The 26,658-nt window shown below is 40.6% G+C and overlaps 1 protein-coding gene across 1 annotated transcript in view; it reads left to right on the top strand.

The window, feature by feature from the left end:
- Positions 1-1,927: 1,927 nt before the first annotated feature.
- Positions 1,928-26,658, top strand: part of ELAVL4 (ELAV like RNA binding protein 4) — a 127,619-nt gene continuing 102,888 nt past the window's right edge. The window contains exon 1 of the mRNA XM_084848267.1: positions 1,928-2,258. Within this exon, the coding sequence (XP_084704393.1) occupies positions 2,160-2,258 (99 nt within the window). The 5' untranslated portion in view covers positions 1,928-2,159. The remainder of the gene's footprint in view (positions 2,259-26,658) is intronic.

The following is a 26,658-nucleotide window of genomic DNA, read 5'->3' as shown; positions in this document are numbered from 1 at the left end:
AATTTCAAGTAAAAGGAGTGCTATAAATACATTAGCACAGGACTACAAGGGTGACAACAGTGTAGGTGGATGATAAAGATTTGCAAAGGTTAAAGAATTATTATCTTATTCAGTATGTGTTTAGGGCTGAAGTAACAGGGAGCTTAGGCTAAGGCTGTATGCACAGTCATGGCAAAGTAAATTCCATTCAAATAAATAGGATTTACTTCCTCATCATCAGTTGTAAAATCTGGCTGCAAGGAAGTCACTAAATGATTTTTATAATTTTCGTGTTTCCTCTCATTAAAGAAATGCTGACACAACTACAATGCCACAATAGTTCATGGTGCTTTGCATATATGGTTATTTCACCCAGTGTACATGAACATAAAGAAAATTCTATGGAAAAAATAAATTAACAATACTTTCACCAATTAAATAGTTCCACTGATTAAATAACTACCATAAACAACAAAGAGTCTTGTGCTACCTTAAAGACTTATTATAAGATAAATATTTATTATACCACTTCATCAGATACATATACTTCAGCAGATGCATGTAACTGTTTTGTATACTTGTGTAGATGTAAAGGGCATGCTATCTCCCTCCCCCTGGCGAACAGCACTTTTCAGGGGACTGATGAATTGCTTCCAGTCAGGTTGTTGCTTATTTCGAAAAATCTGGGGGCAAGTGTGAACAGACCCTTAACAGAAGGTTAGGCGATATTCAGTGTACATGAAAAGTCCTAGCTTTGGGACAAAAAAGTAGCGTTAGATTAACTTCTTAAAACTATGTTTATTATTTTTATTGTTGTGATTCCATTTTTATATTATTTGATTACATATTGTAAGCTGCCTTGAAAACACAGGATATAAATTCAATAATAATAATAATATTGAGAACTGCACTTGTACAATGTCCGTTTTCTATAGTTATTGTAAATACAAGGGCCCGTTCTTTTGCATCCCAAATGTGCCAGGCGGGTGAGAGAAAACTAAGATCGTTAGCGATTATAGACTGTTGGACTCCTCCCCACAAGCTTGTATTCACAGTTCCCCAGAGGGAAAAACCCCACCTCCGGATTGGTCCGGATTCTTACCCATCCTTCCTCTTAAGGCGCAATCCTATGCATGCTTAGACAGAAAAAGCCCTCCAACTCAGCCTTCTCCAGCCAGCCATGCTGGGATGGTAGAACTTTTTTCTATCTAAATATACATAGGATTGCGCCGTTAGCAAGTTACTTGGCGGTCCTATTCAACTCAATAGGGTTCAACAGGACCCTAGGAATGGGATACAAAGGTAAAAATTACAATTCTAGACTTGTTCACTTGGAAACAAGTCCTGTTGAGTTCAACGGAGTTTATTCCCCAGTAAGTTTAGGATTGCAGCCTTAGTCTACCTTCGATACTGACCCACATAATTTAAACGGCGGCGGCGACGGAGAAATCCCTGAGCCATGCGATGTTTGGGAGTTTTAGGAGTGGGGGCTCTCCGACCGCAGATACTGCAAATACTGCAGCTCTAGTCTCCTGTTCCCCGGCCATGCTTATGCACCTCCCCACAGATACATCTGGGATTAGAAACAAGGCATGCTCGATAACTTAGCACCCGTACTATCACTGAAGGGCTTTCTGTTCCAGTCGGAGGAGGTTGCACGCTGAGAGAGCCGTTTCCTTTATTTCCGAAATTAGCCCACACAAACATCCCTCATGTCGGGAGACCTTAATACCCAAAGCAATTTACACTACAGCTCAGTTCTATGCACGTCTACGCAGAAGTAAGACCCGCTGCTTTCAATGGGTTTTGCTGTCAGGTAAATACGCTTAGGATTGTCGCCTCGGAGCACTAACGAGCACTGAGATAAATGAGCGCACCAGGGAACCCTTCCGGCTGTGCCTCGCGTTTCCCCGGGAGCACGGGCTATTTTTTCCCGCTTTTCGTCCTCGGCAGGCCAAGTGCCGCGCTCGGATTGGCGGAGTCACGCGCGCTTAGAACGTCGCGTCGTCCTTCCCTGGCGGGCCTCATCACGTGCCAACATTTGGAAAGTTCTGCAGCCTTCGAACGAGCGGGCCCGTCTTGCTCGGGCGTTACTGCCGCGGGCCGGAGGCCTCCCGGCTGCTCCTATCCCTGGCCTCTCGCTTTCGCCTTGCACGTTGCCTTTGTTGTCCCAAGTAAAAATGCGCTTGAAAGGAAAAGTATCGGCCACCCCTCCGCGCCTAGTGCATCATGGCCGATTCTGTCGGGATCAGAATGCAGCCCGGATCGCTTCCACTCAGGTATTTGCGGCTTGCGGCAGCCCCCTTTCCGTAGCTGAGATCTCCACCAAAAGGGAAACGGGGTGATTAAAAGCATTTAGGGGCGTTTATTTCCACACTTCAGAGACGTGTCAGCTCGTGTACATGTCTTACTAGTGTCACAAGGCCATCTCCCCAAACTTAAAGCAAACGTCTTTTTTTATAAAAAGATATCTCCCCAAGTTTCCCCCCCCCCCATCGTGATAGATGTCTTTTCTCTCCGAAAATGAAAAGGACAAGAGGGAAATAAGATACCTAGAAAAAAAAGGGGGGGGTTGCGAATGCGTTGAAAAAGTACCGTTTACTCATGCTTGTATCTGGAGGCAAAGGGTTCCACCAGGCTACCGAGTTTCTTTACTTCTGGAGACAACTCTTAACTAATAGCACAATCCCATACGTGTGTAATCAAAAGTAAATCCTGTTGAATTAAATGAGGTTTTATTTCTAGGGAAGTGGGTATAGGATCGTGTCCTTAAGGATCATGATTTTAGGATGTAACCCTTCTCCCACTTACCTGATAGTAAGTTCCATTGAACTCAGTGACACTTACTACTTCATGATGGCTGGGGAATGCTGGGATTTGTAGGACTTTTTTTCCATCTAAACATGTATAGGATTGCAACCTAAGCTGCTTCTTAGTAAGATTTGTTCCTTCAGCATACAGTCTGAGGGGGTGTCTCCATGAATGATTTACTCCAAGTTGGCTGTGTTTGGAGGTTGTTAGGGATATATGACATGGCCATCCAGCAGCCCCCTGGAGCTTATCAGGGAAAAATCAGATTTCCTGAGACTGCTTAACGTCTCATTCTTTTCCTCAAGTTGGGTTCTCCGCAGTGGAGTTGCTGTGTGCCCACCACGTTTACCTCTGATATGCTAGCCCTGCCCAAGGGTGTGTCTTTCACAGTGACCCCAGTCAAGGGGTGTTTCCTGTGTGTTTCCTGTCCCTCTACAAACCAATTAGTGTCTACCCAAAAGTAACTCCCATTGTGGTCAGTGAGGCTTCTTCCCTGAATGCCTACATCAGAACTTACAGAGATCCCCCTAAATTGAAAAGGCACAGTTTAAAGCCCAAATTCCCGAAGTCCTGCGAAGCACTATCTCAAGGCTCAGATTCTCTGTTGTTTGGTTTATTGCCATAGAAAGTAACTATTTCAACCCTTTGCTATAGGGATCCTGCGCGGCATCGGGTTACAATGGGGGCTGGTTTCCAGCCTGTGTGTTTACTGCTCTCTTTCCCACAACAAACCCATTAGTGTCTCCTCAGAAGTAATTCCTATTGTGTGGAATGAGACTTCCTTTCTGAATGCCCACATCAGAATTTACAGAGAATCCCCTGAATTGAATACACAGCTTAAAGCACTGATTCCCTGAAACGTGAAAAGCACTTTAGCAAGCCTGCGATTCTCCATGGCTTGGTTTATTGACTTGGGAAGTAACTACTTCAACCCTTCATTATAGAGATCCTGCAGTTAGAAAGAGAGCTGGTTTTCCATCCCTTTTTTCCCCAAACCTCTTTCCCAGCAGAAGCATATGTGTGTCTACTCAGAAGTAACTTCCATTGTGCTCAGTGAGGTTTGCTTCTGAAATGCGGGTGCATCTGGAGTTTCAGGAGAAAGGAGGGGGGAGAGCGGGAGGAGGGAAGCCTCTATTATTGGTTGAATGGCCCCTGCCAGCCAGATGACATTCACCCCACACTCCCACCAGGAAGTATGTTCTGTGAAGTGATTTTTACTGGTGCAGAGCACTCACTCGTGGAGCCCTGCACAGACCAAAGCACAGCAAAGCTGATTCCTTTTAAAAAAATCCGATACTCCTCCATTCGCTTCTCCTTCCTTTGTTGTGGAGACACGGTCTGAGTCAAGTCACTAAAGAGATGGAAGGTGCAATCCTGTGGCCACTAGACAGCAGCTAGATGGCCATAGGATTGGTCAGTTTCCGGGAACCAACCTCCAAGCCCATGCTGCAAAGTCAGTTCCTGGAGAACCGCTCCTGCTACCTTGGTAGATTGGAATGTCCCAGGGCTCGTAAGAGGAGTGCAGACCAGGGCAAAAGGGGGTGTTCCCAGGGGTGGAGAGCATGGAAGTGCTGGTACAATGCTTCCTGGGCATCGTCTGGCCTCACCTCCCCCCCCCCCCCCCGGCTCTGAGGTCCTGTGGCTAGATAGCCGAAATCAGCCATCTAGAAGCGAATGCAGGGTGGCCGGAACATGGAGGAGACAATCTCCTCCACACTATGCCCTCCTTGCATTGGATAGATAGTCACCTCCAAATTCAGGGGTGGCTGCCTATTCTGATAGCATTGCTTCCTCCAGGGGCAATCCTATGCTTCTTTAGACAGAAAAAAGTCCTACAACTCCCAGCTAGGGAATGCTGGGAGCTGTAGAATGTTTTTCTGTCTAAATCTCCATAGGATTGCATCCTAAAAGCACGATCTATACAGGTTTAGACAGAAAGATCATAGAATCATGGGGTTGGAAGGGGCCTACAAGACCATCCCCTTGCTCAGTGCAGGAAGCCTGATTCCCAGGCTGTCTCCCATCCAAGTACTAACCAGGGCTGACCCTGGCTAGCTGGAGAATGTAGGGAGTTGTAGGACTTTACTGTCTTGCATAGGGTTGTGCCCTAAATCCCACTGAGCTCAACAAGAATTCCTCACTGTTCCCACTAAGCGTGCTTTAAAATGATAGAATGTTTATTCTGCAATAATATGTCCAGTGGGGCTTATTCCATAGAAGTGTGTTTAGGATTGCAGTCTTAATAGATTATTGCTTCCCAGTCCCTGAGGGAAGTTCAGACATTCTACTCTGAAACCCATGCATACAGTTTATTTCAAGTATGAACATACTTATTTTGCTAAATTCAAATGTCATTTCAAATTTGTCATTGTGGGAAGTCCTTCTACTGCCCTCCCTGTCTACAATTATATTGGGTAACAATATTCCCCCTTTTAAGACTGGTGTTGTTCTTGAACAGTTCGAATCTCAAGATTGCTACCTACGTTTCCATGGTCTCTCTGTTGTTGCCCCGCCCCCTTCCTATCCTCCCTTAGCCTTGTTCAAAAGCGCAGTGGCCTCTGAAGGGTTTTTTTTAATTGGGGTGGCTAATGAGAATTGGCGCTGTGTAATGGCTAAGAATTTGAGCTAGGAATGCCCTGGTTGAACCCACACCTCCAGTTGCTCTTTAGGTGGCCTTCAACAAATCGTAGTATCAATCCCACAGCTTTCCATCTGCAAAATGGGGATTATAATGTTGACCTACATTACAGAGCTCTTGAAAGGTTAACAATGCAATCCCATGTGTGTCTACTGTGAAATAAGTCCTGTTAAGTTCAGTGGGACTTCTAGGTACATATGCATAGGATTGCAACCTCACTGAATGTATATTTGTTGTGTTGTTGTTGTTTTTATTATTACATTTATATCCATCCTTTTTTCTTCCTGCAAGGAACCCAAGGCGGCTTACATGGTCCTCCTCTCTGTTTTATTGAATGCTTTGAACACTTTAAAGTACTAAAGTACACTTTAAAGATACTAATATTCAGGGCTGATATTTATGAACATTTCCTCAGTGCCTTTACCAGCTGTATATCAGGCAGAAGTCAACAGGTGGAGCTCATCCCAGCATGTTGATGCTGTGACAGGAACAATTTCACATTTTCAGATACTGAGATTATGTCCGTGAAAAAGCAGCAAACCTATCAGAGAGCAATTGACAATTTCCCAAGAAGACTTACTTGAAAGTTGCCTCTTCTCCCCACCACCCCGCATTTACAAAAGGCATAGAAAAATGTTATTGATAAACTTAAGTGCAAAGCCAATTGGGAAAAAAAGCCTCACACAAACTGTATAAAGGATTATTTTGTAAATGTAATATAAAATCCACTGTCAGGCAATATGTTTATTAGGACCAAATACGCTTTTGAGATCTTCAGATCTCTCTATCAGGCAACATGTTTCAAAAAGCAGGATTTGGGGGATGAGTTGATGACTGCTTCCACGCAGTCATGAAATCTGCATGGTCAGAATCTTAAGATGCAGTGGAGGAAAAGGCACAGACTTAAATGGATTAAATTAGATTGACTGAGAAGCTTCATGATAACCTAAGAACATAAGAACTACCTTTCTGAATTGGACCAAGGTCTGTCTAATCCAACATTCCCTTGGAAGACCCGGAAAGAATCAGGCAAAAAACAAATCCATGTAGGACTTATGCGGAAAATCCTAGAAGAAACTGTAGTTTCCTATATAATGACACATATGTGAGACAGGAACTATACTGTACCCCCACTGTGCATGTTCCGAGGCCTCCAGGTGGGGTGGGGGGAGAGACACAAAAACACTTTCTGTCCTGGAGGCCTCCCTTTATTTCTGAAGCAGATGTAGAACCTGCTAGAAAGCAGTTATGTCCTGGATTTAGAAATGCTTCCACCCCTTTTGGAAGCTGCTGTTCTTGCTTGTATGTGGTGGGCACATAACTCAGCCCAGTCCCTAGTTAAATAGTGTAGGGTTCATTACTGGGGCATGGTGTGTAAGTGAAACTGAAAGCCAGTTCACAGTTTAAAAGTGGAAGCATTTAAACTTTAAAAGAATTTGTGTGCCCCCTTTCCCCTTGTAACATATGGCATGGCTACATGTCTATGGATTGTATCCATGTTAGTCTAACTTAAGCCACATTCATTTCAATAGATCTCCTTCTAAGTAGGAGTAACATTGGGTACAACCCTACGTGTTCTTCCATATACTAAAGAAACCTGGTGCTTGCTTCCACAGGGTATGCACAATATACCTTGTACTTCCACATGGTACTTATAGAGTAAGATCTGTGACATGTGTTATGATTGGGTATAAATGTGCACAGAACATGTTTTTAATGACTTGTTATTTATTCGGTCAGTCGCTTCCGGCTCTTCGTGACTTCATGGACCAGCCCACGCCAGTGCTTCCTGTCAGCCGTCGCCACCCCCAGCTCCCCCAAAGTCGAGTCCGTCACCTCCAGAATATCATCCATCCACCTTGCACTTGGTTGGCCCCTCTTCCTTTTGCCTTCCACTTTCCCTAGCATTTTAATGAATACCTGCTTATAAAATGTGAAATCAGTGACCTGAGAGAGTTAGAGGCAGTGTTGCTGAAACACCTTTCTGTATACAGACAGGTGTTACTTCATGATAACCCTGGGATTACAACCTCTGAATTTAGATCATGTAAGGATGGAAGCCTTCAGAATATCATCTCTGATAACAGCTTTAGTATCCTTGCTGCTCATAGACAAACTTGCAGTCTTCTGGATTGCTTACCCTCATCTCAAAGCTGTGTGAAATATTTTGCAGTTTTCTTTTAAAAGATGAAAAGATTGCTGGTTGTGTCATGTTTCTTAGACTCTTCCTGAAGAAAGTGTGCAGCTGTACAGCATGTCTTATTTTTAAAAATCATAATAGTAATACAGATAAGACATAATAAAAGGTTGTATTCTGAATAGGAGGGTTGTTAATGAATTTGAAAAGAAAGCTGTTGAGAAGTGTGATGACAAAATATGTCATTCAAGCAAATTTAAACATGAATGTAGGCATGTTACTTCTGTATATTTCAGAATATTTATATTTTGAAGAATTATTCCCCCAGATCCACAGGCTATATTGCAGATGTAATACTTCCTGTTCCTTAACCATATCTATGAGATTGAACCATGGGATTCCATGTTTTCACCATAAGCCCTTCTCTCCCCTCCCACTGACACCCATTTTTCTTCCCCTTTGTCCTTTACTGTGGTTTTCTTATTGGTTAACCATAGTTAAATCTAATCAGGATGTGAGTATAATTCAGGATTTGAAAACACAGTGTGGGGCTGGTTAAAAATCCTGGATTACGAGCTCACTCTAGTGAGCATGAACAATAGTTTACACTTGTGTAGATATAATGACAAATCATGATTAAGGTAATTAGGGATAATTCGGGCAGAAAATGGGAGGGGCTGGGTGAACAAGCATGTGAACCTGAAGCTCATACCCTGATCCCTTAATTATGATTCAGGGACAGTACGCATTACATTTGCACCAGCTCCAAAAGTTTACCACTAGCAAACCATAATATAATAAATGGTATATATCCAAGGGCTTTTTAAAAAACCAACAAAGTTGCTTGGATCCTAAAATAACACTTTTTTAGATAGAAGATTGAGTCCGTACTCAAATCATTTTCCAAATTTGAAGATGTTCTTACCAGTTTTTCAATGAAAAGTTTAGTTTTGCTGATGATTGTGGTCTGGCTTATGTTTGGTCTCATTTTAAAATACTGCTATTTAACATAATGTTTAAACTGCTGCTTAAAATAATACTAATACTACTGTAGTTTTCAGCTCTGGGTTTCCCCAAATGACCACCCCCCCTTTGGGGAATTATGTAGACAAATAGTCATCTCTTAGTTGTGTCCAGGTGCAAACAGATGCTAGCTCAACAAGCAGATGTTTTGTGACCTACCCTAGCCTGTGACACCTAGATGGAGAGATCCTAAATGAATATTTCGTGTTTAAAAATAGAATTAAATGGTATTGAGTTATTCTTGTTTCTTTCGCAGGCTTCTCTTTGTATGAAAGTGCCTACGTATGTATGAATGAGTAAAAATGAATGAATGCTATTCTCCTGTCAGACACTTTTCTAGAAGTAAATTTGATTGGAAGTATGAAGAAATGATAAAGGAGCGTAGTTAGTAGAACCTCCATTATGTCTGAAACTCTATTCAGACTTAGATTTATTTCTCTTCATTGTATGCTCCTATGTGATTGCAACCCATCAGCTATAAGAAATAGTTATGACCCAGTAGAATGGATATGGATTGTTGGTGGTGAGGCATGATTCACAGTTGTTCATTCCCAATTGTTAGGTGTTAACGAGCTCTATGTCTTAGTTAATTTTGGAATAATTCCGGGTTTTAGACCAGCATTCTAAAAATTCACAATATTATTTTGGAATAATGAACTTTAAAATATTGCTGTATAAACAGGTGAATTCATGTATAGGTTTTAAAACATGCCATAAAGATTGTTATATAATAGCTTCTGTTGTTTTCTTTGTAAATTCTTTTAAAAGATTGGAGATTTGTTAACATGGTACTGTAATCAAGAGTTTGAGTATGCACTCTTTGCAGTTGCATCCTTTTTATGAGCATTGATCACAGACAACATTTGAGATATTATTTTCAGGGGACTTTGCATCTGTCTCTTAAACTGAGGCACACCTCTTCACAGTATTGTAGGTTTTGCAGAAAATTTTGATTCTGAAAACATTCTGGAATAATTAAAAATAGAATTAAAAAATGAAGAACAGGGAGCAAATACAATACTAACACAGTTTTACACTAATTAAATTGAGGTCTGATTTGTCATGTTTGCTTGACTTATTTAGTAAACAAAACTAAACAAAGTATGCCATGTTCTTTTATGTTCAGTATAAATTACTCAGTTTTTTCTCCCAATAACCAAAAGTAGCTGAACAGAAACATTTCATTAGAAAAATAAAATAAGACACACTTAGGGCGCAATCCTATGGGAATATGCGGCCGCCTCCAAACTCAGGGGCGACTGCCTATCCAATGCAGGGCAGGAGAAGCACGGAGGGGATTGTTTCCTCTGTGCTTCCTCTGCCCTGCGTTTGTGGCTAGACAGCCGATTTTGGCTGTCTAGCTGTGGGAAGGCAGAGCAGGGGAGGAGGCTGCCGGATGACACATGGGATGTGTCATACCGGCATTTCCGCCTTTTCTGCCCCGGAACGCCCCATTTTGGCCACTCTGCACTCCTCTTCTGAGCGCGAAGCACGGGGCTGTTCCGCACTGCCTGCGAGGCAGCATGGAGAGGGGGGAAGTCAGTTCTCCAAGAACCAGCCTTGGAGTGCGAGCTCCAAGGTCAGTTCCTGGAAAACCACGTATCCTGTGGCCGTCTAGCTATCTAGATTTCATCTTCCAAAGTTAATTATATTTTGTAGACAAAACAATTTACATGCAACTATGTATATCTCACTTTAGAAGGAGGGTTCAGAATTAAGAGAACCTGCTAACATGCCAGAAATCTCAGTTTTCTTGGAAGGGTGGACATTTCATTGTATATGATAGCATATCTGTCCTCCCCTGGAGGTGGTAGCACAAGGTGAAGGACAGTAATAACTGGGTTGTTTGTTCATTGCTACTTCTATTGGGAGAAATTAATTTTAGGTTGACTCTGGGACCAGCATATTATGGTGGTTTACAGCTCTATTATTTTTATTATTAAATTTATTAATCTAGTAATTTCAGTTGTGTGTGTATGCTTATGTGCAAAAATTTTTATCTTGCTGTAGGGAGCAGAATTATGATTTGGGTTGATTAGAACACATAACTGTTCTTTAGCAAAATAACAACTTTGGAAAACAGAGAGGTCAGTATTGGATGCGTTGATTCTCAGAGAATTCCCATCAAAAGAAAATAAACTAGAAATCATTATTCTGGTGATTATGACCTTATCTAGAAAAATAGTTTCAGCATTTAATGGATTTCTGGACTGATTCATTTGAGAATTTTTGCTTATTTAAGGGGACCCACTCTTGAGACTCTATCGTTGCTCAAAAGCCACCTGTTGACTTATCTTGCAGCTTGCTACCACTGGCTTTCTGCACTGTGCTTTTTCAACACTTGACTGGCTGCACTGTTTGGTATTGGAATACTTAGTGGCTTGCCTTTTTCAGACATACTGGAAAACCATGGCTTCCCAGGATTTGAACAAGCTCTTTCTCCTCCCCCCTTTTGCGTGGTGGGTGAGGAGCTCAGAAACACTTGCTTCCAGTTTTTAAACAAACCAGTTTCCTATTTCAAGGAACTATGGGTTGTTTACTAGAGCTATGCTAGAATGCTTTTCAAATATTTTTTCTCCAAAAAAATTAGAAAGATGAGGAGAAAAGGACAAAGAAAATGGAAGTAATTTTCAGGTTGTGGGAGGAGAAATTCTTAATCTTTTCAGCCTCTGGCGGGCGGTTACCTTGATAAATGGTGATGGTGGTAGCATATGTGTGTTATTGTGGGGTGCCATTTTCTCTCTCAGTGACTGGGTTTGGAAGACGTGAAGCTTATTTAACCTATAATGAGCTGGTTGAATATGCAAACCTTGCTCAGGGGTTGTCGTGTCATATGAATCTGGTGAGCATGGCTTATGCGAGGCTTAGACAACCTTCCCATAACCCTAGAACAGACTATGGGTTATGGGGGGGTTGTTTAACCCTTGTATAACCCCCTCTCACCGTGTTCACACGACATGGCAACCTCCAAGCAAGAGTTGCGTATTCAAAATGGTGGCTGCGTGTGCTGCAGCCTCACTGTGAATTAAATAACCACGGTGGGCTGTCATGTGATGTGAACAGCCCCAATCCCTCTGGAAGACCTTTATATGAGACTCCCATTTGCAGAAAAAAAAGAACACGCACAAATTCTGCGGCTGCTGCTGCTCATCAAGGTTAGCCCCCTGCGGGGGCTGAAAACATTTACTTTATTTTTATTTATTACATTTCTATACTGCCCAGTAGCTGAAGCTCTCTGGGTAGTTCACAAAATGGAACTTAAAACCATGACATGCAATAGTATAGTAAAACATAATAAAAAGTATATTTCAAAAAGAACAAAGCCAGAAGTAAAAACCATGGTAAAAGTCTGCAGCAATACAAAGATTGCAGTTTCTGAAGGAAGAAAAATCCCAGGAAAATAAAAAGGTCTCCACCTAGCTTCAGAAAGAGCACAAAGTAGGCAACCAGCAAGCCTCTCTGGGGAGGGCATTCCACAACCCGAGTGCCACCACTGAAAAGACCTGCTCCTTAGTAGCCACCCGCCTTTCCTCATTCATGGTGAGTAGAAAGCCTCTGAGGATGATCTTAGGGTCCAGGCAGGTATATATGGAACGAGATGATCCTTCAAGTAATCTGGACCCAAGTAATTTAGGGCTTTGTAGGTTAATGCCACATTTATATTGGGCCTGGAAGCAGACTGGCAGCCAGTGCAGATCACACACTGCTGTAATATGATCAAATGGACCAGTCCCTGTTAACAGTCTTGCTGCCCTATTTTGGACAAACTGAAGCTTCCAGACCATTTTTAAAGGCATATAACGTGTGACAGTAATCCAAATGTATCCAGATAGGGTTGTAGTTGGTATATCACCATAAGCTGATATAGGTGCCATCAAGGACACCTATGCCTCTAGTGACGATGCTGGATCACAAAGCACTCCCAAACTATGAACCTGATCCTTTAGGGGAAGTGCAGCAGGTTGAATATGACTTGCCTGGGCAGAAGCACCCACTTACGCTATCTCTGACTCTTCTGGTTGAGTCTGTTTATTGGTCCTTATCCAGTCCATTCCTGCACCCAGGCACTGATTCAGAACACCTGCTACCTCAAATGGATTTGATGAAAGGGAAATAAAGAGCTGGGTATCATTTGTATATTGGTGACACCTCAGTCTTTATCTCCAGATATCCTCCCCCAGCAGTTTCATGTAGATATTAAACAGCATGAGGGATAAAATAGAATCCTGTGGCACCCCATAACTGCCAAGTGACAGAGCAATAATATCCCTGCACCACCACCTGCAGTTGGCCATAATTTGTTTTCAAATGGCCCCTTCTTCAAACCTCTTTTTCTGGAGCTGTTGCTTCAGGATTGCACCCCTTAGGAAATAATTAACCCACATACTTTGCCATCATTACAATTATAATGTAGTATTTTTCTCAATGCAAATCTGCATTAGAAGTTTACTAGAGCTAGACTCACTAGGCGGTGTGTGTGTGGTCAGTTCTTTAGGTTTACACCAGGATAGGAGCTGTAGAAATGAATTTAAGAGCTATAGAAAAGGAATTTTGCTGGAATACTATTGTGAGAAACTCTTTAAAAATGTCCATTTCAAGTTTTTCCTTTATTTTATAGAGCTATGAGACGTAATAAAAACATTGTAAAAGATCTGCTTCAAAGAAAATGATCTTGTGGCAGCACAGTGCTAATATCTATTCAGAAATAAGTTTCATTGTATTCACGGGGGCTTAGTCCCAGAAAAGTGTGCTTAAGATTGCACATACAATTTTAATGAAATACAATTTTATATCATCAATATTGGCATTGTTATAAATTGGCAGGATATTTTTAAAATAAAAGTGGCTTTTAATCTGCTGTAGTGTCGTAATGGGGCCTTCTAGTGCCATTGTTTTCAGTCTGAAACAATGCCAAAAATAAACGCTTCTAGTTTATTAGGTGAGTTTAAAGGTCCCTTATTGTTCAATGTCAGAAGAACAATTAAGTTTTATCTGAGCAGAACAGGGTGTCTCTAGATACAGGTAACAAAGCATGCAGTGATACTATTAAGAGAAAGTGCTTGTTGTTGCATTGAAGAATCCCTATAAAACGTGAGGAAAATTGCCAGAAAAAAACATAAATCTATTTCAGCCGTGGAAATGTTCAAATGGAAGTTAGTAGCATGTGGCAGTATAGATTTCTGTGCTGCTATTTTAAGTTAGTTGCTAGCTTTTCTGCAATTAAAAAATGCTAATTGTCTAAGTTTCTAGAAAATTCAGTTCAAAGTTTGAAAACTTTTTAGCTTGTAAATTAGCAAGTATTCATTTTTTTCTCATCGTGGGAGTGAGATGAGAAAAATCTCATGGGAACTATAGGTGAAATGGCATGGGGAAAAGGGAACTATAGAATATCGGTCTGCCAAGCCTCCTCTTTGCCACTTTTAAACATGCCCTGAAAATGTTTGTATTCTGTAATTATTTTTTAAAAGGATTTTGTATATAGTTTTTATATTGATGCATTTTAAGTGTATTTGATATTTTCGAGTGCAATCTTATGCAATATCCGATCTTTAATCAGCGGAGGGCAACCTCTGGCCCATGGCCTTAATCTGGCCTGCACTGGGGCCCCATCCCCCTGCAGAGGATTGAGCACCCCTTGCGGGCCCCACTCCCTGCCTTCCCCAAGCCCTGCCCTTTGGGGGAGAGGATTCCCCAGGTTCTCTCTTGACTTGGCCAGTGTTTGCAGAAGCCAGCTCCTGCAAGCGCCAGCTGAGTTGCTTTCCATGCAGAAGAGTCAAAGCGAGAGCTGTGCCTCCTTTGCATGGGGGAAAAAGTGGGTGGGGTAGTGCTGCTGCTGATGTCATGTGAGGGGACAGGGCTTTGGGAAGTCTCCTTGACATCATCCAGCCTCCCGCCTCCTTGACATCATCCAGCCTCCCTTAGACAGAGAGCTCTGGGACTGGAGCCCTCCACGCATCCAAAGCCATGCCAGCAAGAGCCAGGCAGAGCAGGTGGAACAACAAAGGTGAAAACACCTCTTGTTCCACCATAAAGAATATTTACAGCTAGACAGACCAACTGATTTACCTCTTGGTGGGAGGGATGGGTGACTGAGAGGCTCTTTGATTGAATGGATCCAGGCCTCCCCTCTCCCCGACCATCAGCACTCCCCCTTTCCATTCTCCCCTTCCTCTTCTGAGGCCACTATTGCGAGCTTGGAAAGAGGAGCCACCATGGAGCTTTCCATAGCAGGTGGGAATAGAGGAGGAAAATCCACAATTGGATCTCTTCCACACTCATAGCTCTGTATATGGGCGCGCAGGTGGAAATCTGCACCATCTTATAGCATCCCAGATGCTGACTAGGGGTCATAGGATAGCTCTGTGAATTGTAGCATAATTATTATTTTGATGTAAGCTGCCTTGGAATGTTGTTATTCAAGATGGGATAACAAAAATTTAATAATAAAAGAAAATTACAGAACACTCCCTCTCTACTGACAAAATGGTATCTCTGCCGGGTGTGTTAAGGCTCATCCTTGTCAGGCATATTGGAAGAGACTTCCATTGCAGTCATGTGCCTTCTTGCATGAATGTGAGTCTCATTGATTCTATGAGATTTAGAGTGGAAATATTTCAGTGAGAGGAAGTAAAAACTTAATGCTTGGAAGTTCTGATTGTGTGGTGAGTGTAGTGTTAATGCCTCACTGTCTTTTTAAAGATTTATCTCTTCCAGAAGACTACCTGAGAATAGTGTTCTGTAGTACTTCTTACACATGTAGGAAAAAAATGTGGTTGATACAAAATTTTGTTGTTTCTAAATGGTTTGCTTAGTTTTCAGTAGATCCTTAGAAATGGATGAGACTGGAGACAGAATCATAGAATAGTAGGGTTGGAAGGGGCCTCCAAGGCCATTGAGTCCAACCCCCTGCTCAATGCAGGAATCCAAGTCAGAGCATCCCCGACAGATGGCTGTCCAGCCTTGTCTTGAATGCCTCCAGTGTGGGAGAGCTCACCACCTCCCTAGGTCATTGGTTCCATTGTCGTATTGCTCTAACAGTCAGGAAGTTTTTCCTGATGTTCAGCCGGAATCTGGCTTCCTGTAACTTGAGCCCATTATTCCGTGTCCTGCACTCTGGGGTGATTGAAAAGAGATGCTGGCCTTCCTCTCTGTGACAACCTTTCAAGTCCTTGAACAGCGCTATCATATCTCCTCTCAGTCTTCTCTTCTCAAGGCTAAACATGCCCAGTTCTTTCAGTCTCTCTTCATAGGGCTTTGTTTCCAGTCTCCTGATCATCTTTGTTGCCCTCCTCTGAACCCTCTCTAGTTTGTCTGCATCTTTCTTAAAATGTGGTGCCCAGAACTGGCCACAATACTCCAGATGAGGCCTAATCAGTGCTAAGTAGAGGGGAACTAGTACTTCCCAGGATTTGGAAGCTATGCTTCTATGAATGCAGCCCAAAAGAGCATTGGCCTTTTTTGCAGCCACATCACATTGTTGGCTCATATTCAGCTTGTGATCGACAACAATTCCAAGATCCTTCTCGCTTAAATGCATCATTTAAATAGACTACTGTTTTCACATTAGCTTGGCATAAATATTTTTTTTCGTTCAGTGTAATAGGACATTTGCCACAATCATTCATTGTACGCTCATCTGTTTATGTACATTCAATTTCACACATATTTTGAAGCAGTATAAGTGATGGTGGCTGAACTGCTTCACACTGAAGAACCAATCAGGTGTTGGAACTGTGGGGGTTGGGTCACTGTAACATTTGAATTCATCTTGAGAAAATCTTGTGACAGTGGCTTAAATCATGTCGCATGAGAAGATCTCCCCCCCTTCCCCTGCACCCTGCCCCTCCAAATCTGCTCTGGAAGGTCCTCCAACCCTCCATAGCAGATTTGGGATGCATGCAGGGGAAAAGGAAAATCCCTTCAGCCAGTGTTTTCTGTTCTGCTGGTGGAAGGACACCATTGGATTCAAGCCAGTATTCATTCCTTGCGCATGAAAGTTCTTGTGTAGAGATTGGGAAGAAATGAATAGTTCTCTCAGTGGAGGGATGTTAACAGTGAGGTCCCCCAAGGATTGGTATGAGACTAGTGCTTTCGATCATATTCCTAAATTATCTTGAGTTGGGGGTGAGCAGTGAGATGGTCAAGTTTAGTGGTGACCTCAAATTATTCAGGATGGTAAAAACAAAAGGATTGTGAAGAGCTCAAAAAGGATTTCTCCAAACCAGGAAAATGGGCATTAAAATGGCAATGCAGTTGAATGTAAGCAAGTTTGGGTATTGGGGCAAAAAATCCTAACTTTACATACACATTGATGGGGTTTGATCTGATGATGACCAGGAAAGGGATCTTGGTGTTGTGGTGAAAAGCTCAATGAAAGCATTGACCCAGTGTGTGACTGCTGTGTAAAGGGTAAATTCCATGTTGGAGATCATTAGGAAAGGAAATAAAGCTGACAATATCATACTGCCACAAATTTATGGTGTGACCACACTTTGAGAGCCTTTTTTGCCTGAAGAGCAAGGTAAATAAATAGTGTAGTTCTGTTTACCACAACTCAAAAAGAGCTTGAGAAGGTGCAGAAAAGGCAACCAAAATGATAAAGGTTCTGGAGCGACTCTCCTATGAGGTAAGGTTACTTTTTTTTTAACTAGAAAAAGTCAAGTTAAGGAATGACAAACGTGATAGAGGTGTGTAACATTGAGAAATAATACTGGAAGAACCTGGGTCACCCAGTGAAGATGAGTGGCGGGTGATTGAGGACAGATACAAAGTATTTATTTACACAGCACATAGTTAAACTATGGAATTCACTACCACAAGATGTAGGGATGGCCGCTAACTTGGGTGGCTTTAAAAGGGAATTGGCAAATTCATGAATAATAAAGCTATTACTGGCTACTAGTCATGATGGCTGTATATGTCCTCCAGTGTCAGAGGCAGTATGCCTCTCAATACCAGTTGTTGGGGGACATGAGTGGGAGGGCGCTATTGCACTCATATCCTATTTGTCGGCTTCCCACAGGCATCTGGTTGAACGGAATGCTGAACTAGGTAGACTTTTGGTCTGATCTAGCACCGCTGTTCTTACGTTCTTACGAACAGATTGAAAATAAGAAGGCTGCTGTTTTGTTAAAGTTCTGTTCCAGTCACGTTTTTCTCTGCAGTATAGCATATGGTGGCTTATCAGAGATTTGATATTGATTGGCTTTGATTGTCTGGGCAGGATATGAGTTCAGTTTTTTAAAAATGTGTTTTATTACTGCCCACCTCCACTCTCCCTTTACCATTTGACTTAACAAACAGGATAATAAAAATTGTGAAATTTCCATCAGTGCATCCAGACTCTTTAAATACATTAATGTCCAAACCAGGAAGCCATGAGTATTTCATTAACTACAATAATTATGCTTTTATGTGTTGTCTTAAAATTAATGTTCAAGACATGAACAGAGAGACCAAATTGAAGCAGAAGTGCAGGTGTCTTTATTCCCTGGGAAGAATATGCATATTTATTTTAAATGTGAATGTGGGATAAATAGTAATACCAGACAGTATGTGGTTTACATGAAGAAACAGAAAATGATTGGGATCAATATTCTTATTTCAGTTGGAAAATATTTAGCTTGTCTGTAGTAGGATCAGGTGAGGGTATGTCTCATAAATAAAACAATTTTGCACTTGGATAACGTTAGTAGAGCTGTTCTTCCGTTATCACAATTGGGTCTAGCATTCCAATACTTCGTATTCTTGGACTTCCAAGTTATATACTTGTATACCTGGATTTCAAAATAGTTTTTTTTTTTTAAATAAAATCCCTCGCCAGAGTCTTCTGAATTAGAGGGCGTCCTGTTACGGATTAGTAGCTTGTTAAAGATTGAATCCCATTTGCCATTGTGTTGCCTATTCTCCTAGGAGTAGAAAGTAGCAGGTTGGCATAAATGGGCAGTTTTCATAATGAAGGAATGTAATTAATTGGGTCTCCCCAGTGATGTGGAGCGGGCATTTTTTCCAGTACTTTATTTTTCCATTTTATAAGTTCCATACATTAGTAAAAATGAGTGTTTGCCAATTGCAAATATAATATTAGGCAGGCTTGGCAGTTTCAGAGTTGTAATTAATGTTTTTCAGGTGATTATCCTTAGCAAGTATGTGCGAGAATACATATAGGTCTCAGAGTGAAATGGGACTAATAAATAGTGACAGCAAAACTGAAGGTGCCTCAACAATATTAGTGGAAGAAAGTTGAACACAGTCAAAATAGATGAGTGGCTGTCAGCATATCATGCACATTTCTTTCGGTTGCTAAAATTAATTAGTGTGTCTACAGTTTTCAGTACCTCTGTGTGCTTTATCTTAAATTTAAATAATGTAAGGGAAGTACGTGCTATTGTCTTTAAATTATTAGAAGTATTCCAATAAAATGTCATCATATTATATCATTTAAAACACAGTAAGTGTGCTTTCTTCCCCCCCCCCCTCAAATATTTCAGGTCAAATATGTATGGTGTATTGGGACAAAAAATAACATGGGTACTTATTTTTAGATTCGTTTGCTAAATACAAGTAAAATAAACATGTTAAATTAGATCTCTCCATTACATCATAACATTTTCCAATGCAAGCTGGATTTTTTTCTGTACAAATGACCCTGTGTAAATTAACTGAATTTGCATTGGAAAATTTTCCAGTACAACAGAGAATTTCCCTATGCAAATGACCATATGCAAATGAATGCAATTTGCATTGGAAAATTTTGCAGAAAAATTTCTAATTCAACACTGTCTAGGAACAACACTGGGTACCCCAACAGTCTATATTGTGACCAGTATTATTTAATTTATTTATAAATGATCTGGAATGAGGAGTGAGCAGCAAGCTAGCCAAGTCTGCAGACACCAAATGGTTCAGGAAAATGAAAACACAAACAGATGGCTGGAGTTCCAAGCAGACCTTGGTGAACTGGACAGAAAATGGCAAAAGGGTTTCAGTGTAAAATGCAAGTGCAAAATGATGCACATTAAGGCAAAGAACCCCACATATATACCGATGGGCAACGACTGACCACGAAACGATCTGCAATGACTAACCAGGAAAAAGATCTTGGGGTCATGGTGGATACCTCAAATAACAACATTGACTTGCGACTGAATTACATATGACATTAGGCACATTTTTAAAGAAGTATGCTTAAGCCTGGCTGCTTTTATTTGGAGAAAAAGCAGTCTCAGACCTGTATCGGGAACATGTCCTGGATCAGGGCCCTGTAACTGCTTTTTCTCTAAAATAAAAGTGGCCAGGTTAAGCATGCTTGTTTAAATATAGGACTAACATCATATGTATTTTCTCTCCAACAGTGCAGTTCCAAATGCACTTCCTAGTAAAGCACATTTAACTCAGGACCAAATTAAATGTTTGGCAATCATTCATAGTGTAGCAGTGTAGTATGTGAGATAGATATTTACCTTTCGGTAGGCAATCAGTGCCCTTATTTGGATCCATTGACTCTATTGAATATAAGAAGAACACTGCTGGATCAGACCAAGGATCCATCTAGTCCAATTTCAGGGGGAAAATAGGGGTGTTGGGAAGGGGTGTTTAACCATCGTCCTGGAATGCCATGATCCCAATAGGAGTTGGGGCCACATATGCTTACATGAAGGTAAATAAAGCTATCGCGTGTAGCTATACTAGTGTGATTAGCCAAATGTTTAGTTTGGCCTTCAGCAGGACTTACTTCGGAGTTAATATGCTTAGAAGTATGCCATTAGTGTGCTTTGGCAGTGAAGAAGACAAATCCCATGTAGGAATTACTAGGAAAGTTACTGACTTTGTAGAAATCCATAGTGCATCCACATCTGGGATACTGTGTGCAGTTCTGGTTGCCAGTCTCAAAAAAGACATTGTAGATCTGAGAATGGTTTGGAAAATATGGCAATCAAAAAGATTAAGGGATTGGGGCACCTTCCTTATGAGGAAAGTCTAATATGTTTTGGGCTATTTAACTTAGAAAAATGAGGACTGGGAACATATGATGGAGTTCTTTAAATGTGTGTGTGATGTAGAACATGTTTTTTCAATAGCATGGGGGTTTGAGCTCATGTTGAGGCCAATGTGCATGGGCTTTATGTGTGGATGTTGGGGAGGCAGCACGGGGGGGGCGCTAAGCAGCACTTCCCCGCTGCCTGATCACATGTGAAAGTAAGTAGTTTTCAGAATGCCTGAATAGGGTTTAAGTGGTGGGTGCGTGTGGTGGTTTCATTGTCTATATTTATTACATTTGTAGTAATAAAAAGTTTCATACAATTGGCTAAGCTGATGTGATGGCATGGAATGTTCATGAACATTCTGAGCAGCCAGCAACAAACCTGTTAAAATTTTACAGTCTACTTTGAGAGAAGGGAAAGTTTTCAGTTTGGCTGCGTGTAAAACTCCTCTCCCCCTATTCCTCGCCCACCGGAACGCCCTCTTTTCAACCTCTGTGGGGTCATCTGAGGTCACTGTTGCAACTTCAGAAAGGAGCCAGTAGGGGACTTTCTGCGACGGCTGCAGGGGGACGGATCCAATGTCACATTCCACTTCCCAAGGTTGTAAGGATGTCTACAGCATTAAGAGTGGGAATCCCAAATATCGTATGGTCCCTTGGACGCTCTGTCAGTGACCATAGGATTGCTCTGTAATTTGGATTAAATTGTAGTTCTGGTATATTTTGTCAGTTCGTTCTTAGTGATGTGGGTTTTCTGGAAAATTTTCTGGAAAATTGGGCTAATTTGCATCGTAACATTTTCATTTTGCATTAGAAAATTTTCAGATGATCGAGCGAGTGATCTAATTTACGATGTTTGCTTTACTTGTATTTAGTAAACAGAGCTAAAAAAAAAAAAAGCACCCCATATTAATTTTTTATCACAATGCACCATAAATATATGACCTGAAATATTTGGCCGGGGGGGGGGGGGGAATAAGTATACCTTGAGTGCAGTCCTATGCATGTTTAGATAGAAAAAAGTTCTACCATTCCCAGCATGGCTGGGTGGGGAATGCTGAAGTTGTAGGTCTTTTTTCTGCCTAAACATGTACATAGGATTGTGCCCTTAATGTGATTAAAATGTTATGTTATATAGATATTTGTATTTAAATACTTGTGAAAATTTAAAGACAATGGCATGTACTTCTCTTACATTGTTTAAATTTAAGAAAAAACCCCACACAGGTACTGAAAACTGGGACACCAATAAAGAACTGTGCATAATATGCTGACAACACTCATCTTCCACCTTTGGTTTGGGGGCACCTTCAGTTTTGCTGACACCACTTGTGGGTAGGGTATGCCTTTGTGATTGCATCTTGTGTTATGACTCTATGTCACATTGACTCATAAATGAGTTCATAACATTGAATTAATATAAGTCTCACTGTCCTGGACAGAATTTTTTTTTAAACAAAGTTGAACTGTAATCATAATATGTATGTATGTTTGACTGGCAAAGCTTAACAGCTATTTGGCTGTAATTATTTATGGCTAAAAGTTGAAATGATATTGTGGTAACTTCGTTTTACTACTTTCATTTCTGTCTCCCATCTTTTGAGGAACTTACCTTCTTACTTTGCCCTTATTTTCCATATTCTCATAATGATCTTTCTGTTGTTGTTATTTTTGAAAACCCACCAGAGAATTTGCAGCTTGCAAATATTCTGCATTTACTCTTTAATATACTTTGCATTCTTCAAGCCTACTTGTTGGCAGTGCCTTGCTGAATAGGTATGGAAACCCCTGACATGGTAGAGTTGAGAGGGCTGTCTTGCCCTAACTGGGGGTTTAGACATACCAGGCAATGTAACTCAGTATTCAGGAAGTACCAGAACAGATTATTTATGGTGGATTATTTGGCCAGCCCTCCCCCCTCCCGATCCTGCAATCATTCACTGGACACAGAAACGCTCTTCCCATGGATTGTGTAGGAATCAGGTACAGTTCTGTTTGCCAGCAAATATGGACTTAGTCATGCCTCTGATCTATATTTTGATGCCTTGCACATCACATTACTTTCCAAGACTCACCTTTTTAGTGAAACCTTTGGCACACCCTCTTATTCCCATACCCTACAGAAATTGAGGCCAAGTGCATTCAGTTGAATGTATACACTTTTTTCCTCCATCTCCCTTCCTTCTGTCTGTTGTCTTCCCTGTGTCAAGTTTTAGACTTTAAGCTCCTTGGGGCAAGGTCCTGTTCTCTTATACTTTGTAAAGTGCCGTGATGTTTCTTCTTAATCTTCTTCTTCATGGTAATAATGATAATAATGTAATATGACAATCTTATCATAATAATCTTAATAATGTCATGCTTATTATTAATAATGTAGCATTCCTGTAGTCTTTTGCATCTTGGCTACAGTCTCCTTGAACTGTTATGCCCAGATCTGAACACAGATCTCTAAATAGGGCTTTGCAGTTGCTCAGAGAGGTAATATTTTCCCCCAACTACTGAAATTGATTCTTTTTGATTTTGCTTAGAAATCATGAGCTGAACAAATACATGAACATGGAATTCTTTTTATTCGATTCTTAAATTAATAGACTTTAATCTTCAGCTATCTGTTTCAGACATGAGGGCTACAAATGTCAAGGAAGAACTTGCAAGTGGCATAAAAAAGCTTGGATGCTCAGGTTTTCTATAATCATTATCAGTTTTGCAGTGGGGGTTGTTCATCCAAACTTTAATCCAAATAACTAGAATTTGGTTTAAATAGGATTATTATAGAATGACACAGATATTAGAGGAGCAGACAGAGCTAAAGTTGAATGACTTGTTTTACTAAATGTTCAAGATTTTCCATTTATGATGGCTTGTTTTCTTAGAAGGGAAAAAGGCCTGTTCATAATTTTTTTAATCTCTTAAATATTTTTTTCTGAGAGTTGCATGATTCATGTATTTGACAAGACAGAAGCTAAAAGAATGCAAGCTACACCTTAGTCTCTTATGACACTTCACATTTTCTGCGTATGAAGTATCACAGCTACAAGCTATTCAGCCAGCAATCTCAAGATGTTCGTTTTGAATCATTCCACACTGCCCACCTGGCGGTTAGAAAGCGAACTGTTACTTTAAAGAATAGTTTAAGAAACAACCATGTTTGGGGCAGCAGGCTATTCTAGCAAAGAGAGCAGTACATGTTACAGGAGTGAGTCTACTCCGTATGCTAAGAGGGAAAATGCAGCTCACTGACTAGATGTTTTAATGTGCTAACTCTAGGGAGAAAACATTATTGTGTGCAGGAAAATTGACGTCCCCTGTGCAAATAGAACTGGATTTGCAAAGGATTCTCTTTCTGTTTCTCTAAAACCAAAATCTGTGGCAAGATGTTTGAAATCACCAGGACGCTTAGTGCTGCTTTGTTAAATAATGAGGTAATATTTTGTCACATCTTCTGGGCAGTATTCTGTTTTTCTTCTTCTCCATATGCTTAGGAAAGATTCCATCCTCAAAGAAAGAGATTCAAATGAAAAGTCGGGGGGGGGGAATCTTCCTTCATTTTATTTTTTTAACTACATCCCCTTTAATCATTTTGGATAGCAGGATTGTCTTTTTATTTGTGGTTTTAATCAGCTGCTGTTGCCTAGGACATTATGCCACGTAAGGCTTCTTAACTGCACAGAGTAGGTAGTTATTAACGCTGAATTGGCTTCAAGTATAGTCCATCTGGGCTCTGTATGAGAGAGCTTGCTAGCGGTTTCTGATGCTAAGATACCCGCAACCTTTGGGATGTATGCGTGGTGGAGAGGGACACAGTGCTATGAGATCACTTCTTTTAAGGGAAACTGTCATTAATGAGTCAAGAAACTGCTCATTTATGGTAAGGAAGAAGAGGGAGGGGGGAAAAAACAACAGTCCTATGGCTTCATTTTGAAAATAGATTAGCTGTATTTTGAGTCAAGTTTTGGGGGGAGGGGGAGATGGAGGTTGTTGCATGAAAATAACACCTTTACTTGGAGCCCTCCGGTTGATGGTTGAGAGACTTTTAGAAAATTTTGATGCTTTACAAATTTTGTCACTGCTGGTGATGCAGTAGTCAGCCCCCCACCCTGAAAGATGAATGGTCCTATTGGAAATCTGATAATAGTGATCCCCCCTCCAAAAAAAACAATAGTATTCTGCCTTTGTCTTTAGAGAGAGGCCTCTGTGGACATTTGTGTGTTTGTCTTTTGTCTTTTCTTTGCTTTATTTCTTTTTTCTTTCTTTTTTTACAATTCTCTTCAGCATTTTCCTTGTGCAGTTTTGCATGTGGGTGCATAATCTACAGAATGTGTGGATTTTTAGATTGGCAAGACAGCTAATTTGTAGTAGTATCTGCAATTGTTGGGTTTTTTTAAGACAAAGAACTGAATCTTTTTGATGTCCAGAATCATTAAACAGTGCCTAATGAAGTGTGTTGAGACAGGAGAAAGGATGGATAAAAGATTTCTTCATTCCTTGTGTAATTTTGGTTAACCCCCAACGAGACATTAATTCAAAATTAGCATTATAAATGGAACTTTTTCAATTAATACATTGTGTTACAGTTGGGATGCGTCATCAGCATGTCCTTGAATTTACTGTCATACTTATTGATGTTTTCAGTTTTGAAACTGTTTAGCTGAATCTCTGTTAAGTTTGTTCTAAAGAACAGTCAAATCCAAATGCAAAAGGGGAGCTTCCAGTTGCTTAAACAGTTCACAGATGTTGCATTAAATTTTTCTGTGGGTTGATTTTCTTGATTTGACTTGATTTTCTTCTAAACCTAGCTTTTCTCTGTTTTCATTGTGGTATTTTCATTATGGTTATGTTTGTTGGTTTGTTCAGTAATATTTTGGTTTCAGTGGAAGATGATCGTATATTGTGGCCCATGCCAGTTTTACACAATGTTATGTTTTAATGCAGCAGAAACTGACAAACACATCAATTATAAATGACTTGAAAATATATTTGTCAACTTCAGATGGTGTGCGAAGTATGTTTAGTAGTACACAGAACAAGGACAGCATACTTTTTGTGTAAAATTGTTACTCCAACTTGGTTTGACCACCTTATAGTTTATAGCCTAGGTTGCTTGAACCAAACATGTCAATAATAAATACAGTTGGGGGAGGGGTATCTTCTTATTACAAATAAAAATTAAAAGTGTCCCAATCAAAACAATTTTCACTAAATGTTTGAACTGTGAAGACTCTGAAACATGGTTGTAATTGGAGTTTTGTTATTTTGTCAGATGGAAGTAGTAAATCAGCGTCCAATTCTAGCCATAGCATAAAACAGTTTCGTGTATAGTGTAGTAAATCATTACTATCCATTGTCTTAAATCAGAATAGAGCAGTTGTACAACTTAATAAAAAATCATTTTCTATTTGAGCACGCTGTCTAAATTTTTGTCTTAAGAAATACCTAGTGATTTTGAAATCCAGTTTATAAAATATGTATAGAACTATACCTATATGTGGACATCCTTTATTATGGACAGGGATTCAAGAAATACGTAAAGATAAAAATTATAGCAACTATGAATAAATATAGTTAAAATGCACATTAAAGTGTTTTTGTCATATCTTTTAAGCCTAGAGGCAAATCATTAAATATGCATTTTTCTGGAAAGCAACTGTCAAGAAAAATAAGGTGGTTAAAATAGCCTAGACTTCAGAGCCGTGGATGGAAGAGGTGAGAGGATGCAGTTATTAAAGCATGACTGGGGTGTAACACTTGTATATCAGTGTGTTGGAAATTCTAGGTGTGGCCTGAACTGCCCCTGTGTGTGTGTGTCTGTGAGAGAGAGAGAGAGAGAGAGAGAGTTGCGGGGGGGGAGGTGTGAGTAAAATCCATGCATGTGTGATGTTCTTAAACTGGCCCTTAATTACTAGACACAAGCAGCAGTTCAGAAATCTGGTCTCTGTTGTTGTAGAGGTCACCAAATCATTAACATTGTCAATCTGGCAGAAGCTAATTTCAATAGCACCTGATGTTGCAACGCCTCCTTTAGTTTCCCTAGCCAATCCGATCTTGCTTTCAGCTGACAGATGGTCCCATAAATGGATGTAAAAAGGA

The sequence above is a fragment of the Heloderma suspectum genome, chromosome 4 (genome assembly GCF_057233095.1).
Source record: "Heloderma suspectum isolate Gila_16-S chromosome 4, 16-S_ref, whole genome shotgun sequence".
Classification (NCBI taxonomy): domain Eukaryota; kingdom Metazoa; phylum Chordata; class Lepidosauria; order Squamata; family Helodermatidae; genus Heloderma; species Heloderma suspectum.
The sequence above is the reverse complement of the archived record's forward strand: the minus strand, read 5'-3'. Positions and strand labels throughout refer to the sequence as shown.